Below are 18,210 nucleotides of genomic sequence, written 5' to 3'. Positions count from 1 at the left end.
ACCGCCCCCTCCGGCTTGAACGAGGCGCTGTCCCTTTAAGACAAGCCTCCTCCCGGGGCCTATAAGAGCGTCGGCGGTCCCGCCGCGGAGGGTAGTGACATCCGGGCTACCGGGCTGGCGACCGCGACGGCCCCAGCCCCTCTGGCAGCTCCCAGTCCCCGTGGGACGTCCGGATGGCGGTGGCTACCGGGGCCGGAGGGGACTTCCGGCGCCACCTAAGCCTCCAGCCCTCTGCGCCCTGTCGCTGCCGCTCGCCCCCACCTTGCAAACACCCGGGCCGGGACACGGGGGTTCGCACGCGGGTCACGGACGCTCAGTCCGCGGGGCCGCGCGGCGCGCGCCCGCGGATCCCGTACCACTGCGAGCGCGTGCACAGGGGCGGAGCGACGAGGAGGCAGCCAATCAGCGCCCGCCGGCCCAGGACCGCCTCCAAAGTCCTCGCAGGGGGCGGTGTGGGAGGGAGAACTTCGTGGGGGGCGCGGGGCCGGGAGGCGGGCGGGGAAAAGCGGGAGTGCCCCAGGGGCCGCGGAGCTTGGCTTTGAGCGCGCGGGCGCCGACGCCGAAGCTCCGCGGAGTGAGAGCGGCTGGAGCGGCGAGGAGGGGCGCGTGTCGCGCGTGAGAACTCGCGCAGGCGACCCGGCGGGAGGAGGACGAGGCGCCGGGAGCAGGTGGTGGGGCCGGCGGGGGGTAGGCGGGGAGCCGGAGGGACGGCGCAGGGGGCACCGTAGGCAAGTCCTCTAGATTGGAAAACCGGAGATGGACGTGCCGAGTTCACAAGCCTAAAGCCAGAATCTGTCAAGATTTGTTTATGCAGCACAGAGAACTTGAAGAACTTGTGTACTTACTGGAATAGATATATTCTAAAATATTCCTGCCAGAGTTTTTTTGTTTTTAGGACAGTGGATACATATATTTAATTTCTGGCGATATATATTAAAATTGAAACTTGATCACAAAGTCTTTCTCTGGGGTTGGCAAAAAGGAACACAAAACATTTAAAAAATCATTTTCTGTGACCTATACCACCAAATATCTGAGAATATATGTCAGCAATCGGCTACATGGAGTGAGTGAGTAAGGCGGAGTAGGGGGTGTACTTGGATGAAGAACTGGAGGTCAAGAGTCACCACCAGGTGATCATGAACAAGCCCTTTACCCCGAGGTCTCATTTTCCCCACCTGCAAAATTAGAGCATTGCACTCGCCCAACTATCTGGAAGCACGTCGTGTGATTCAGTGTGTATTTGAAGAAAAGTGGCATATAAGCATTGCTCCTTCCTCCAGTGTAAGTCCCCAGGGGAGCTGTCCAGACCACCTTCTCTGTGTCTTCCTGGATCGTCTCAGCCCCTCGTAGGGCGTGATCCTGCTTGCAGACCAGCCTGCCCTGAGGTCCGGGTATATTTAATTTGAGTGCCACAGAAATCTCAGTATTGATTTGTATCAAACGGCACTCCACGCTTTCCCTCCAAACTTCCCGTGTTTCCCGTTTTAGCAACTGCATTACTCAACTCAGTCTCCAGCCCCTCATTCCATCCTCCAGTCATTAAGCGCAGGATCCGTTTTGCTTCCCTACATCTTGTCGCCTGGTTGTCGTCCCTGCCACGCTCAGACTTCTCCAGTGCAGGCCGCCAGCGTCTTCCACCTGGATTACCCCAGTTACCTGTTCAGTAATCTCTCGTTGTCAGGCTTTGCTCCTCCCCGCTTTCGACATTTTGACCAGATTATTTCAAAATAAATCCGATCGTGTCGCTCCCATTTAAATCTTAGGGGGTCTCCGTTTTCCTCAAGATAAAATTCTATCTCCTTACATTTGGTTTATAAGGTCCCCCTATTCTTATTTTCGTTTATGTCTTGTCCCCAGCTGGATGCCGGCCACTCCTCCCACCCCTCCACTAGTTCCACTTTACCTGAAATGCTTTCGCTTCTCTAGACGTGCCCAATCTCCTCTAGCTTCTGCAACACTCCCCTACCTCCTCCGTCTTTCTTCGGAGGGGCTGTCTTCCCTTCCCTCCCTATTGGCCCAAGGTGAGGATTGGGGGCGCCGTTGCCTCCTACCTCTACTGTGCACCCATAGCCTTGTGCTGCGGTGGCCTGGCATCCTCCTTCAGTGTCAGTTACATCCCCACGCCTCCGCAGCAGGGGCTTCATCCTGTTCGCCATTGTCCTCAGTTCCCAGGATGGTCCTGGCAATACTGGCCAGAAGCCCAACACCCCTTTTAGAATATTCAGTGGTGGGCACAGGAAAGCAACAATAACGAGTAGCCTTAGGTATCTACTAATATTAGGTTCATCTATGTGGCTGTATTTTTCAGGGTTGAATTCCTCCTCTCTTAGTTACTTACACGTTTCTCTATAAAAATAACATATTTTTAAGAAAACACGATATAATTATTTGTACTCAAACCTATGATGTTTTTGTCACAATTACTAAAAATATCTTTTAGCAGAAGTGGTGTGTGTGGTTTATGAAGTGAAATTCTGGAACAGTGCCTGGCTGTTCAATGCAAATGGGCAGAAATATGTTCATGTAAAACTCACACTCGGAAACTTTAAAACTGAGCTCCAGTAATGGTCGAGGAATGGAGTGCAGCTCAGAGTTCTTGTTCCTCATTTATTATTAACGTTTGGGACAGCACTGAGCAGTGTGAAGACATTGCTCTGATACTGGCTTTTAAAAACATTCTAATACTCTTAATATTTTTCCTTTTTTAATGTGAGATGCCATTGTGACAAATTGAAATGCTCGTTTTCTTTCTGTTCACTCCCAGCTAGCAACACTCACATGTGTACATTTAGATCTATACCATTTCTTAACACCACCCTGCTGCACACTTTTCAATAAAGTTAAACAAGAATTCTTTGTTGAGAGATGTAATATTTAGAGGGTAGGATAGGGGAATAAATCTTAACTACTACAAATTGTTTCCCTTTGGCCAAACTCTGAAGGAGATCCTTGTTGGTTTTCTCATTACTGTGTAACCAGTGTGTTGACTTTGTCACATTTTGGTAGAAGAGAGTAGAATTTAGTAAGAAATAAAACATTTTTAAGAGAAGGGAGGGGAAAGTTTGTTTCTTTAGTAAAATAAGCAAAAATAAATGGGATTATATCTGATTAAAAGTAAGTAATATATTTAAAGTATTTAAAGCAGAAAGTATGCATTATCTTAAGTTACTCTTTCAAGAGAGAAGTATTCTCACAATGTGGACATACCCGTTTACAGGACACACCAAATGATTATTATAAACAAGTTATACAGGAAAATAAATGCTGGAGAAATGGCTTCTCTTGTATCTGTAGGATTGGATCATTTTGAGTTTTGGAAACATTTTAGACACTGGGTTTGGTAAAAATCTCATAAGTACACCTACATTTTAGCAAACTGTTTTTGAAATCTTTAAAAGCTTTTAAAATCTTTATTTCCAAACTGTATGAAGTAGTAAAGGACTTTTTAAAAAATGTTTCTAGTGAGGGGGTTGGGTTGGGATGGGGGTAAAAGGCAGAAAACTGTACTTGAACAACACTTTATATTAAATTAAAAAATGTTTCTACTGAAACATTTTTGAAAAATTGATTTGAGAGAGAAAGTAAGACACAGAGTGATTGGTTGTTTCACTTACTTACGCAGCCCTCGGCTGGTTCTTGTCCATTCCTTCCCCGGGCATTGAACCCGCAGCCTCAGTGTACAGGGACAACACTCTGACCAAACGAGCTACATAGCCTCGATGTGAAATGTTTTTTAAAATAGCTAATTTTAAGAGTATATCCACAATGAAATATATTTCAGGCTTATTTCAGCATATGAATAGGTGACCACTTGAAAAAAGTATGGTTAAGATGCGATCTAAGGTTGTCATTTGATACACTTGTTGATTTTAGCTGTGATTTCAAGTCAACTGGGCATCAAAAATAAACTGCTGGTCTGGTAGAGATATGCAGATAGTGACGACTAGCACTAGATGTAGTGGAAAGAGGGTAGGAGTTGGAGTGAAAAGACTGAAGTCAAAGTCTGCTGGTTTCATCCCTTTTGCAAGTTATAGCTGAGACTTAGTTTCCACATGTATAAACTTGCCAGTTGATTTGCCATCTTGACTGCGTCTTGGTGCTGGTGAAGGGATCAGATGAGGATCATGCATTCCACCAACCCTCAAACAGCGGACAGACAGTTATGGGGTTGCTCTAAGTGTTCTGCTTTGGACTTGGAGACATTCGGTTTTCATGGAAATCGTATGCTTGTATATGAGGGAAATAAATTACTTTTCCATAAAACCTGATTCTCTAAGGAGGGGGGTTCATGTAAACTTGCACTTGTTTATGGGTCGTAGTGGGTATCAGAGGGCACTAGGGCACTCTGTAAAAATAATTATGTCGTAAGTACAGAAGATTCTGGTATACTCGAGAGCTTGCTGTGCTCTGCACATTATTCAAGAGCAAGGCGATATTTGAGTGCATGTGAGATGAGAGAGAAACCAATAAAAATGGATAAGGACAATGCAGATGTTTAATGAAATACATCTTGCTCAATGCCTACTATCAAAGGTTAAAGGAGGAAGGTATTCTTCAATGCCAATATTATTTGTTACTATTGGTCCATGATAAATTCAAAGGATAAAGTAGCGACAGAAAAGCACCTCTATTATCCTTGACTCCTTCACTTAAGTTTGAAATATTTGGTCAGGGGTTAATCATCCTCACAGGTTTGAGAACTTACTATGTGCAGAAAGCTATTCTGGATGGTGAAATAAATACAAATGCATTTTCTCTCAAGGAATTGAGAGAAATAGAAAGAAAAAAATGAGTTCTGAGGAAGAAACACAAAACAGAGCCCAAATGCATTTGTGAGTGAGACATTTATTGCGAGGGAAGGAGAGCTGGGTAGGCAATGCCCAGCCGCTTCTCTCCACCGCCTTTTCACAAACCCACCAGTAAGCAGGGATGGTAACACCTGCCCGCGTAGGTCACCCTCACCCTCTGCTGTTCTACCATTACAGATCCATTCTTTGGAATCCTAAAGTTTTTACTAATTTTCTAAAGTTGCTCCCTAAAATAGAAATGTCCCAGGGAGAGGTGTAGATGGCACTTGAAGCTAACAAACACCTAAATAATCTTTCCCTGCTCAGCAGAGATTGTTCTTATCCTGTCGAGACTGAGAAGGGGAACAAGATGGATACCTGAGAGAGGAGGAGGTGAACAGAAAAGGAGGCAAAGGATCAATGAGCCAGTGAGGCGAGACCCCACTGGGGTGTGGGAAGGGTCTCTCCTGCTTCATTTCGGGGCTGGCGGGGCATCGTGCCACGGATTCCAGCCTCCGCTCTCAGACCTCCGGGATCTGTCTGTCTGGCCTCACCCACCCTCCCTTCCTGTCATGGAATCCAGGTGAATTCAGACTAGGTTGCTAAACATGGTCTGTTTAGGTTGGTTTACTAGGATGGTAAACGTGGCACTGGAAGGAAAAGCAGTGTGAATTCAGAAAACTTGAGTTCTTTGTGACTTGGAGTCATTCGAACTATCTAGAGGCTTAGATTTCCACATTTGTAAAGGGGAGAACGGATTACATCCCTGAACTGCTCTGGGTTTCTCCCTTTCCCTGCTCACTTTTCTCCCATTTCCTTTCACTGTAATTCTCTACCACATGTGTTAAAAAACAGGGCAGTTCCCAAAAGGTGGAAATAACACAAAGGCCCATGGATGAGTGGACAAACAAAAGGTGGTGTATACATACAGTGGAACATAATTCAGCCTTAAAAAACAGGAACTTGTGACATTTACCACAACATGGATGAAGCTGGGAGACATTTTGCTAAGTGACATAAGCCAGATGCAATAGATGAAATGTTGTGTGATTCCACTTATATGAGTTACCTAGTGTAGTCAAATTCACAGAGGCAGAAAGTAGAATGGATGTTACCAGGGCCGAGGGCTGAGGGAGAGGGAGCAGGGGGTTATTTTTAATGGGTACTGAACTTTAGTTTGGGGTGATGAGAAATTCTGGAGATGAATGGTGTTGATAGCTGCACAGCACTGTGAATATTTAAGGTCACTGAATTGTATATACACTTTATACTTTTTTCTGTTCTATTTTTATTGTATTTTTTCCATTATGAACTGTACACTTTAAAATACTTAAAATGATACATTTTATATTATGTATATTTTACCACAAAAATATTTTGAACAAACAAGCCAACCTGGAAGCCCACAGTGGGAACCCTGGCTGAAGACCTCATGCCTTGCCCTTGACTTTTCTGTGCAGTTGTTTGAGTTTTGAACAATCCTCAGTCTCTTTCTGCATGATACACGGTGCATAGAGTCCCCTACATAGTCTTCTCTAAGGAATACTCCTCATTTTGCCTTGACATACACACTTTTGGACCTGGGCTACTATTTGCATTCCCCCAGCTCTTGTCAAGCAAAACTCTGTTCCTGCCCCTTTGCCCATGCTCTGGAGATGTCATTGCAACCCCAGGTCTCCCCTCCCCTCCAAGTTCAGTACGGACATTGCCTGGAACTGCCCAGTTCTATGAAGTATGTCCACGTGTAGCCTGTACCCACAGCCTCCATCCTCCCCCACGACTTCACTATTATTACACCTGCTCCTCAGTCTCAGGGAAACCCCATTCTCTCAGCCCCTTCCCCAGCACCCACTCCGTCCCTCAGGGTGTCACGCAGTTGTGTGAACTGGTGGCACTACACATTGGCTAATCGTCTGCAACCCCAACTGAGCCCAAAGGGAAGCCCAGCAGCCCTTTTCTACAAGTCTGTTGGTGACTTCCTCTTACACTCTTTAGAAAGGGACTCTCTTTAAGCCTCATTCCTTATCACTTTAGGCCTCTATATTGCCATGTAATAGAGCACTGTTGCATCATGTTCCAGCACAGTTCTGCAGGAACAACCCTCATCTTTGATTGTCCTCCCTGCACCCACCCCCAGAAGTCTATGCTCCCTCTGCTCCAAGTTTCTGCACCAGCAGGTCTCACTGCCCAGCCTCTGCTTCTTCCTGCTTTGTCTGCCAAACTGCTATTGGTTTTTCAGGTCTCAGGTAGGACCTCAGCTCTGAGAAAGTATTTGCTCACATTGCCCCAGGCTGCAGGAGGAGACTGTGCACCCCCATAGCCCCCTCTGCTTATTCCTACTATCATAACTGTACTGCAGTTTCCCCAGATGTGAGACTCAGGAGGGCAGGGATGATGGCTTATTCATTATGGTATCCTCAGAATCTAATACAGGGACTGCAACAATAAAATTGGCTTAATAAGTCACTGAATATACTTTTTCAAACATTGTTATAGGTTTGGACATTGAACTGGGAGTGACTTGCGGGCATCTTTAGGAGTCAGCAACATGACAGAAGACATCAAGACCAAAATGAAAAACCACAAGATTGCCCCTTTGGACAGTCACTTCCCCAATCAGAACCAGGGCAGGAACTGCTGGCAGAACTACCTGGATTTCCACCCTTGTGAGAAGGCAATGACCGCTAAAGGGGGTGATGTCTCCATGTGCGAATGGTACCAGCGTGTATACAAGTCCCTTTGCCCCATATCCTGGGTGTCCACCTGAGATGACCACCAGGCAGAAGGCACATTTTCTGGGAATATCTGAACTGGCCACACCCCACCTGTCCTCTGTCTTCCATCCTTCTTCCAGGGAGGTGAAGGGGGACCTGGATATGTCTGACTCTAAGATCTTGAATCATGGCTTAATTAATTAAAAAAAATTGTTAGAAAAGTGTAAAAAATTGTTACAGGTTTGATCTAATAGATGAGAATTTGGCTTACAGATTTACTTCTGTGATTTTGTTATATTCTTATAAGTCCCTTTTACTTAATCTTGTTTTTAAACCAATGACTAGTTAATTTTAGTACTTGTATATCAATGAGAATTATGTTTGGCTGCACATAACAGAAAATGTTCAAGTAACATTAGCACTAAGCAAATAGAGCATTTATCCTTATTCTGTACAAGTTCGAGTACAAACAGGACTGGGCTGATAGGTGTCTCACTCCAAATCTGCAGAGATCAGTTTTCTTCAGCTTCACTTCCCCTCTCCCAGGTTGTGCCACTGCCTTTGTGGTCTGAGAAGGAGGAGAGACTTGAACTCCAAGCAGCAGCATGAAAGGAAGAAATGAAGAAAGGGTGATGGGCACCTACCTACTGTCTTTCTGGAAGTTCCTCAGCAGCCCATGTGCAACACTTTGGCTTACATACTGTTGAGCCAACTCAATCATACTTAGCTGCAAGGGAGGCTGACATACAGTATTTATTTTAGGAGCCACGTGCCCAGCTAAACATTCTACTGGGAAGGAAGAAGAGAAGAAATGAATTTGAGGAGACAAAAAGAAGGGTAGGCCATATCTGAGTTTTAAATGATATATAAATACAGTGTCTGCCCTTGTCCATGTGGGGATATGAACCAAGGCCCCTTAGTGGATGCCTGAAATCTCACATGGCACTGAACCCTCTATAAAATGTTTTTTCTTAAACATCCATACCTATGATGAAGTTTAATTTATAAATTAGGCACAGTAAGAGATTAATAACAGCTAAAATAATATAATAATAATTATAACAACACTCTCCAGCAATTTTAATACATTTTAGTCCACACCTGTTCCTGAGCCGGTGCACCACCCCTTGCCTGCGGTGAACCGCTCTCTGTCGCCCGCCCTCCAGGCTCAGGGCTTTCTGGTGCAGCACGCACAGTCAGCAGGACGCGTTTTTGTTTGCCTTCCACCCACAAACGTAATACCTTTTCCAACTTAACTAAGCACTTATCATGCACTGCGGCCCCCAGTTTTGCAGTTTGAGGTGAGCCAGCAAAACTAGCATGAATTTATTTTTTCTTCTTCACAATTTCACAGAAGATCCATTCTTACTGTAGATCTTAGCAATATCAACATACTTTTTTCCTTTTTTTTAAATTAAGTTGAGAACTTTCACCTTTTCACTCGAAGAAAGCACTTATGGCTTCTCTTTGGCACGTCTGAGCTGCCAGGATCGCCACTCTTGCACTTGGGGGCCATTAGTAAGTAAAACAAGGTGACTTGACGACAAGCACTGTGATGCCTCGTAGTTGATCTCACCACCCAGATGGCTACCAAGCGACTCCCGGGTGGGGAGCATCCACCGTGTAAAGACGCTGCACAAAGAGATGATTCCTGTCTAGACGGGAAGGACTGGGACTGTGCAAGATTTCATTATGCTCCTCAGAATGACTTGCAACTGAAAAGCTACGAACTGTTTACTTCTGGAATTTTCCATTTATTTTTTCAGACTGTGGTTGATCACAGGTAACTGAAACTATGAAAAGCAAAATGAGGGAGGACTATTTTGATGAACCTAGATTCATCAAAATCTTGATGAACCTAGATTTCAAATGCGTTCTTCCCATCTCTTCATCTGATTTGTCGACAGAGCATGACATTTAGACCCAGGGGTTTTACATCAAGCAAGTCACTAAATTTCCAGCTTTTTTCCCTATGTGATCAGGTAAAAAATGGAAAGAAAAAGAAAAGAAAACCCCAGTGCTATCACCTTGTCCTTAGGATGAGGCCCTTGAGATGAGGGGAGGGGAGTGGAGGCGGAGGGTGTGAGCAGAGACTCAACAGTAACAAAGGGAGGAGTTCACCTCTCAGCCAGTCCAGGCTGGGTCCTGAATCTCACTGGCTGGATTTGCGCTGCCCTGTTTTTCCCTCAGCTCTCTGAGGAGTGTTCCCACCGCCTTTCATCGGGCACCTGCAGTTCCACCCCAGGTAGCTGGAGGTCTCTGTTCCACCACGGGCCACTGTGGACACAGGCTAGCACCGGGTGTCAATCGACACCCTTCTCCAACCATCCAAGGGGAGGTAATAGTCAAAGGCCACACAACAGTCTCTGCAAGGGGCAGAGTGCAGACGCTGCCTGCTTGAGACCCCCATCTGCCCTCCATAAACCTGCTCTGGTGTATTACCAGCTGTGTCACCTCAGCCAGCAGGCCAGATGTCAAGCCCTTTACTTACCTATTCTCTCTTTTACTCTCATTCCCGTGTTCCTCTGTGCGTCTTCCTTCCCAGTCCTATCTTTTTACCTTCCATTATTTTTTTTCTCCTTCACAGTCCCTTCTAGTGTCCTCAGAAACCCTGGTTCTTCCCAGGGCTTTGTCCTGTTTTTATTCTTCACTGTAAACCAGCTTCCCCGCCACAGGGCCAGCCTTCCCTCTGCCTCCCTCAGCTGAGGGTGCTCTGCTCCTGGCCCAGCATCCCTCACTGCCCCTCCCAGCACGCTCCTTCCTCTCTCCCTGCCACTGGCAAGAGCTCCCTGACTTTGGGAAAGAACACCCTTGTCTTTGCTGTTCTAGCCCTTTCCTTTCTTTCATCACCACCTGAGGACTACACAGCACCACTGCTTCACCACAGCTCTTGGCTAATTCCTTGTTGTTGTGGTGTACACACCACATCGTTGCTGACACCAAGGCGTTGATGTCGTCAGTGAGCTCCAAATCACTCCTTGATCATAACACGACAGCACTGTCATTGCCCTTTGCTCAAAATTTTCTCTTGCTCCTGTCATACTGCATAATATGGTTCTTCGCTTGTCTTTTATGAAGAGTCTAGTCAGTAATAGAACAACCATGTAAATCACGAATGTTTAGTGAGCACTTATTTTGTGTCATGCGGAATATAAGGTGCTTTGTATGGATGATTTCCCCAATGTATTCACTCTGTGAGGCTGGTGCAATTACCATCCCCACTTTACAGAGGAGGAAACCATGGCTTGTGGGCTTACAAAGGTAATTTATGTGCTCAAGGTGACAGAGCTAATAAAAATTAGCAAGCCATATTTATGGAATTCCAAAGCGATGCTTTTTGCCAGTACAGTGTGTTATTTTTACTCTAGCTGTAAAATTTACTCTAGTTGTTCCTCTCGTCTTGATTTCACCTTGAATGAGACTGCCCTGGGATATTTACTTTCACAAGCAAGTATTTGACTTCCAGGGGGCGAACTTCTTTCTTTTCTTTTCTTTTTCTTTCTTTCTTTCTTTCTTTCTTTCTTTCTTTCTTTCTTTCTTTCTTTCTTTCTTTCTTTCTTTCTTTCTTTCTTTCTTATTTCCTGTTTATTACAGAACATTTTAAACATATGTAATGATAGAAAGACTTGCGTGATGTCCCTCACGCCCAGGCCCCAACACCCGAGCCCCCAAACCAACCCTTTACAGCCTCTCCAGGTTCATCTGCACCGCACCGTTCCCCATGCTCTCTCCCCATTGGATTACTTTGAAGCACATCTCAGAAATCATATCAGCTCATCTGCAAAAGACTGCAGTATATATTTTAAAAACCATAAGGTCTCTCTTTACGAATGCCTTAACCACAAAACATTACTATGTCTAAAAGTAGGAAAGAATCCCTTTATATCAGCAAATACCCAATTAGATCAAATTTCCTCCATTGTCTCATAGACTCCTTAAAGAGTTCGTTGGTTTGCTCGGATTGGGATCCCAAAAGGGTCCACAAGTCACACTTGATTGATGTGGCTCTTTAAATCTTTAAAAATATTTAGATTCCTTTTTCCTCTCTCCCCCGCCTCTTGCAATCTGTGTGTATAAAGCACCAGCTTAACTCGTCCTGTGGGATACCCCACGTCCTAGGTCTTGCCGCACATCCCATGTGCTGTGGTTCCACACGTCCGTTCCTCCACCCACGCAAGTTTCCAGCATTCGGATCTGGTGATTCAAGTTCTTTTTTTTTGGCAAGCAGATTTCATAAGTTAAATGACAAACTTCCACCAGGAATCTCCTTTACTGAGGTGCCTTCTAAGTCTATGTTCAGCTTCATTCCTTTATATTCAGCCAACTAATCACTCCATTGAGATATCCTGTCACCATCCCCAAATCAACGTGCAACCCAAACGAATTCATTTCCTCCACACGAACCGCCCCTCTTGACACCTGCTCTGTTCCTGCAGTTTCTGTTGTCCTTGTAATCACTCGGGCCGTGTTCCACGTTCCTTAGGCTCCCATGTTCAGTCCCAAGGACCTGCCAGTTGTTTCTCTACAGGGTGTCAGTATTTGATTCTCACACCCACTACCCTGTGCAGGCTTTAAAACTATTACAGGACTCTTGCCCATCTGGCCTTTTCCCCCTGAGCTTCACTCCGTAAACTGCCATTGGATTAACCATTTATGCATCATGTGCTCCTTACTATGTATTTCCTACTCACAAACAATCAATGAGTACCCATCACTTTTGGAATAAAGTCTAAACTACTGAGCGTTCTCTAACACAATCTGGTCCCAACCTAGTTTCCAGCCCACCCCACACAGTTCACTTTGTTAAGGAATAGAAGTTTTCCTATAGGCATGGAAACAAAGAAACTTGAAAATGTTTAGAGCAATGTTGAACTTTGGAGATTCAAGTGAACAATTATCTTAGCACTAGAATAAGCAAGACTTCTCTCTGAGAGACATCCTAGATTTGTCTCTCGGGACACCTGGGGGAAGGGAAGTGGCCTGCCACCCTGGCAAAACACTGCCTGCTAACTTTCTCAACTTTCCTAATAGGTATTTACACTACTACCTGTTTGGTCCTAAAACGTGTGGCTAGCTTTTGACCAGTAACAGCCACCTTGGCTTTGCCCTGGCTCTCGTTATAAGCCAAACACACAAATACCCAATGACACAAAGAACTTTCAGTTGAGAGAGGGACATTTAGGAAAACTTCTCTAGGAGACATGATATTTGTCCACTCTCCCAAGAACTTTGGAAGCAGACCAACGAATAGCTGCATCCTAGGTGACCTCCGACCAAGATGCCCTTGCAGGTTGCCCTGACGGACACTGATCCTCCTGGGGCCACAGCTCGCCTGCCCCCACGGGATGCCTCCTTCACAATCCTGGCAGAAGAGCTGGGCCTCGGAGGGCCGGTGTGCCGTCGTTCATTCCAGAGGAAGAGCCACGTACTTGCAGTGTTCCTTTCACTCCGGCCGCCGGGAGGCCGAGATACAATCTTGAAGCTCGGTAACTGGTTCGTCCTTTTCATTAGCCACTGTATTCTGATTCTGGCTAATTAGCCCCTAGATTCTGATTTAGTTTCTGTTTCTACTTGAATAATTTTGTGTTGTCCTTCATCTCACATTACGCACTTCGGAATGAGCCAGTAGGTACATGAAGTAAATAAAATGCTACCCGGTTCCTGTACCCAGGCAACGTCCCGCGATCGACCTCGGGTGACTCCCCGCGTGCCAATTCTGTGCACTCCTGCTGGAAGGCTGTCCCGCCTGCTGTCCCACTGGCTCCCTCCCCAGAGCCCGCCCATCCTGGGTCTCTCCCTCCGAAGGCGCCTCCTGCCCCAGGGACCGCACTGGCTGCCCCAGCCCAGAGCAAGCCTCCCTTCCTCTGAAGGCCTTTCGCGTTGTTTGCGTGCTGCTCGTTAGACGGCTTCCCACACACTGTCATTTACTATCGGTTTTATACACAGCTTTTAAAAATTAGAAATAATATGTATACATGGTAGAAAACTTAAATGTATAAGAAAGGTTGCACAAGTGACAGGTATTCTTTCACCCCTAACTGCCTCGGAGGCAGCCACTACTGCTACTTTGTGTAGCGTTCCAGACACGCCAATGCATTCACGAACACGCGGGGACGCTCATATATAAGTGCGCACAAACATAAATTCGTATGTGCGTGTGTGTGCTTATAAGTTCTTCCATCCTTTTTCCCCCACCACTCTGAACATATATACACTCATCTGCACCTACACTTTCTTGCATATAACTATACAGCTTGATGATTATAGCAATTAGTACATAAAAATCTATCTCATTCTGGGTAGCTTCTATCATAAAGGTAAACCACACTTTATTTAATTAGTTATGCCATCATGGTCTATATCTGTCTGATTAAATGTATTCTTTCTGAAAGCAATGGAGGGACTATGTCTACATTTAGTATATTCCTCCACAATTCCAGAGTATAGCACCTTCTACATAGGAAAAGCTTAGTAATTACTGATTGTCAATGTTATCGATCAGTAAATAGCCAACTAGTAATTCTAGTATATAAAAATATTTTAGATGTAACTTCAGAAAGTCTTCTAGCATCATCCAAGCAGGCACATCTGTGTTTCGCTGAAATTTTCCATGTTATAATATACCTGTGGTATTGTCTACAGCATATTTTAGAAAGGCCTGACCTTGAGGCATACTAAGCTTCAGCTCCCAAAGAGCAGGGCAGAAGGGGCCAAGGTCTCATATCTAGAGACAAGAGCAGGGACCCTGCAGGACCCGGAGAGCCGGCCCTGGGTGAGAGCACAGTCATGCTGGAGGAGGCCACAGCCTCAGTTCTGCTCCCTGGGGGTGAGGCCCTCACCATCCGGAGCTCAGAGGGCAAGGGGAGCGGGCAAGAGCTGGTCTCAGGGAAAGAGGAGCTACAAAGTGGCGGGACCTTTGTTGTATGGGTCCTATTCTTGAAGAGGATTATGCAACAGCCCTGCTGGGTCCACCAGAACAGGCCGTGGGTTCGATTTCAGGTCGGCACATGCCTGCGCTGTGGGTTCCATCCCTGGCTGGGGCCCGTGCAGGAGGCAACTGTTCCACAGGACAGACACCAATGTTTCTCTGTGTCTCTCTCATTAGAAAAAAAAGAAAAAGTAAGATAAATAAACAAATAAATAGATGGACTCTGCTACATCCATATTCATAGCAATATTATTCACAATAGCTATGAGGTAGAAGCAGTACACGTTTCCATCAACAGGTGAATATATATATAAATATTATATACAATGGAATATGAGGTATATGTAATAGAATATTATATTATCATATTATCGAATTGAAGGTGTACCTGTACATAATGGAACATTATTCACTCTTTAAAAGGAAGGAAACTCTGCCACGCCGCAACAGGGGTGAATGTGGTACTAAGTGAAGTAAACCAGATAACGAAAGAACGAATACTGTATCATTCCGCTTAGCAACCTAGAGTAGGTACACAGAGGCAGAAAGTGGAATAGAGATGGCCAGGGCCTGGCAGAGGGGAGAATGGGAAGTACTTACTAAGTTAGTGAAGAATTCCTGTTTGGGATGATGAAGGAATTCTGGAGATGGGCAGTGGTGCAGTTGCGCAGCATCGTGAGTGCACTTACTGCCACAGACTTGTACACTTCAAAATGCTTGAAAGGGCGTATTTTATGGGGGGTACAAAATCACCCGAAAAGGCATTTTCTCATTCACAAAGGCAGGAGGCAAGGGCCACACACTGCACAGTGTGGTGCTGTTTCCTCCACATCAGTCACTCTTGTTGCGCTGCTTCCCCATGATCTGCGCTACCCGAGCTCACGTGCACTGTCTCACCCTCACGGGTCAGGTCTGGTGAGGCCCCGTCTTCTCTTCCTGAGGGGGGTAAGGGATGAGTAGACGGCAGGTAACTTGTCAAATCATACTTGAACAACTTTAGACCCAGGTGACTTGGGAGTGACTCAGAGCAAGGGCCCCCGTAACAGCACAGTAAAGGTGGGCACCAGATTGAGGGCGGTGGGGCGCAGCCCTGGATCTTGTCGGCTTTTGCCTTTGTGAGCCCATGAAGCTCTGCCCTGTGAACTGACGTTAGCAGCAGTATTACCTGCTGGAGAAGCTCCAGAGAGCTCAGGTGAGGGGGTAATATGAATTCTTGCTGGCTTTCTAAATGAAAAGCCCCAGTATAGCAGCTTGATCATACTATAAACACATTATAAATGTATCAAAAAGTATAAATATGTTACTTGAGTGGAAGTTAACTATGCTAAAACACAAATTAAGATAAAATTAAGGGCCTGACCAGGTAGCTCAGGTGGCTAGAGCGTCATCCCGATCCACCAAGCTTGTGGGTTCAATCCGGAGTTGGGAGCACAGTCCTCAGTCAGGGCACACGCAAGAAGCAACCAATGAATGCATAAACCAATGAAATGACACATTGATGTCTTTCTCTCTCTCCCTCCCTCCCTTCCTCTCTCTCTCTCAAAAATCAGTTTAAAAAGGGATAAAATTAGGAATGGTTCTACTTTCAGATTCAAGTACACAGAATATTTTAAAAAATTATTTTTGTTTTTCTGCATCCAGTCATCCGAGCCTATTAAATGCGATGCTCATTCCATGAAGCAATTGCCACATGTCAGGCGCTGTACTGGGTGGTGGCGCTGAACGCTCCTCTCTCAACTCTGGGTTCTGGGCTGAATTTGTGGGTCCCCATGACTGTATATTTCAACGTGGTAGATCCATTAGGTGGAGAGTCATCAGTTTTCCAACCAGGAGAAAGGGAATCATCACAATTGGTTGCGTAATTCTCAAGTCAATCTTTTCCAGAGCTGCAGCTTCAGGCAAGGTCTTGTGAAAATCAAGGTGCATACTCGTTTTTCCAATATGACTCTTTCCAATACGACTTTAATGTGGAAAAAGGCAAACAAAGGAGCTGAGTTCACACGGGGTCATGAGAATGGCTAGTGGCCTTTTGGTGGTCATTAGGTTTCTGTTTGGGGACAAGCACAGGGTTGGAAGAGTTAGTGCTTGAGTCCCATCTCTGTCCTTCCCAGCAGCGCAATCTCTAAAGTCTCAGAGTCCTCATCTATAAACGTGGGTCGTGCATCTATGATCTACAGAAAGCAAATCTAATGTTCTATCTACTGCGAATCTTATGACCCAGGAGGAAGAAGACTGAAGTATCATGTGCTAGCAATAGTTATTGGCAAATATCTAAACCAGAGTTAAATGTAGGATGATCACAAGGCCTGATCCATGAGTTATGGAGTTAGGCAACCTTAAGTTATCACCTGTTCTCATTTTACATGTCAGAATACAACTCTGAGTTTGACAGGTTAGCCTGGAATTATCCACAAACTCGCGGTGATACTAGTAAGTCCCACTGCGTGACACTGACAGCACTGGGATCAGCAGAACGAAAACAGCACCTGAGGCCTTGGCCTGGTTAACACTGGAATTCAGCCAAATGAGCCAACCAGCCACCAAGGGACTTAATGGACTAGAAGGAAGAAGTGACATGCTTAGCTATTTCTTTGTTTTTGCTAACATACTTATTTCTAAAGAAAGAGATCTGAGATGGCCAGAAATCTCCATATATCACATTATAGCCACATACAACTTATATATATTTCATTTAAACAAAGGACCCACGACACTGGCTACTTTATGGCTCCAGGTAACAATACAAGCTGATCTTGCCTGGTCCCCTGGGACCCTGCTCTGGCTATGTGGCCAGTGATACTTCTGGGTGTCCACAGAAGACGAGGACTCCCCTGGATGGATCCAGCAATTCACCATTGTTACTCCTTTTCCCTAAGGGTGAATATCACTTAAGAAAGTTGTATAGCAACTTGGTGCCACCAAAATATCAGCTCAGGACTTGAGGCATCTCAGGGTTCAAGGAGACTCAACGAGAGACCTTTCTTTCTGCAGCTTAGTTCTTCCCCCATGGAACTGCTGCAAAACCAGACCACTTTCCTCAAGTCTCTTGACCATCCATTAACATGTCAATCTCAGCAGATGATTAACTCCTGAATTAATATGAAAAATAGAAGCTATTATAAATGAGTTTGCTTAACTTTCCATTATGTGTCTCTGGCCCAATGTATGAACTTACTGGAATTTTCACCATTCTTTCTTTGGTTTCAAAAAAAGAGCCATCACTTTTTTTATTTTATCAGTCCTGAGCTTGTTTACATCTCCTTCCCCACAAACCTGACTCTTTCAAGGAGTTAGTCTCTCTCCTGGCTCCTTCACTTACTCTGAAGTAATGCTCATCACTCTGATACTTAGAAAAACAAACACTCCCACCCCCACCACCACAAAAAACCCAACAAACTACTTCCCTCTCTTTAATGTGAGTTCTCTCTGGATACTACTCATCTCTCTTGCATTGGCTGGGTGACTCAGTTGGTTGAAGAGTCATCCTGTGTACCAAAAGGTTGTGGGTTCAAACCCAGGTAGGGGCACATGCAGGAGATGGCTGATTGATGTTTCTCTCTTTCACATTGATCTTTCTTTTTTTTTTAGTAAAGAAGGAAGTGGAAAAGCTTTTATTTAGCTAATTCCCAATGAAAGCTCAAAAAGATTAAAACATGCTGGCAAAGTTTCAAGTATTTGCCGACTTACAGCAAGAGTGAACTGAAACAAGCTTATGACTATATGGTGTTTCCTGCTAATGATTATAGAGCATGTGAATGTTCTGGAGCAAGAGGCATCT

The 18,210-nt window shown here is 45.2% G+C and overlaps 1 protein-coding gene across 1 annotated transcript; it reads left to right on the top strand.

The window, feature by feature from the left end:
• Positions 1-522: 522 nt before the first annotated feature.
• Positions 523-10,830, top strand: LOC119065432 (cytochrome c oxidase subunit 6B1-like). Its single transcript, XM_037167478.2, has 2 exons — positions 523-668; positions 7,287-10,830. The coding sequence occupies exon 2, from the start codon at positions 7,339-7,341 to the stop codon at positions 7,555-7,557; it is 219 nt and encodes a 72-aa protein (XP_037023373.2). The 5' UTR covers positions 523-668; positions 7,287-7,338; the 3' UTR covers positions 7,558-10,830.
• The last annotated feature ends 7,380 nt before the right edge of the window (positions 10,831-18,210 follow it).

The sequence above is a fragment of the Artibeus jamaicensis genome, unplaced genomic scaffold, assembly GCF_021234435.1.
Source record: "Artibeus jamaicensis isolate MK-2021 breed Jamaican fruit bat unplaced genomic scaffold, CSHL_Jam_final scaffold_916, whole genome shotgun sequence".
In the NCBI taxonomy this organism is placed as follows: Eukaryota; Metazoa; Chordata; class Mammalia; order Chiroptera; family Phyllostomidae; genus Artibeus; species Artibeus jamaicensis.
Note: the sequence above shows the minus strand (reverse complement) of the source record. Positions and strands in the feature narration are given on the sequence as shown.

Bases quoted from the DNA above. Each gene is read 5' to 3' on its own strand.
- LOC119065432 (XM_037167478.2), top strand. From the start codon at position 7,339: ATGACAGAAGACATCAAGACCAAAATGAAAAACCACAAGATTGCCCCT.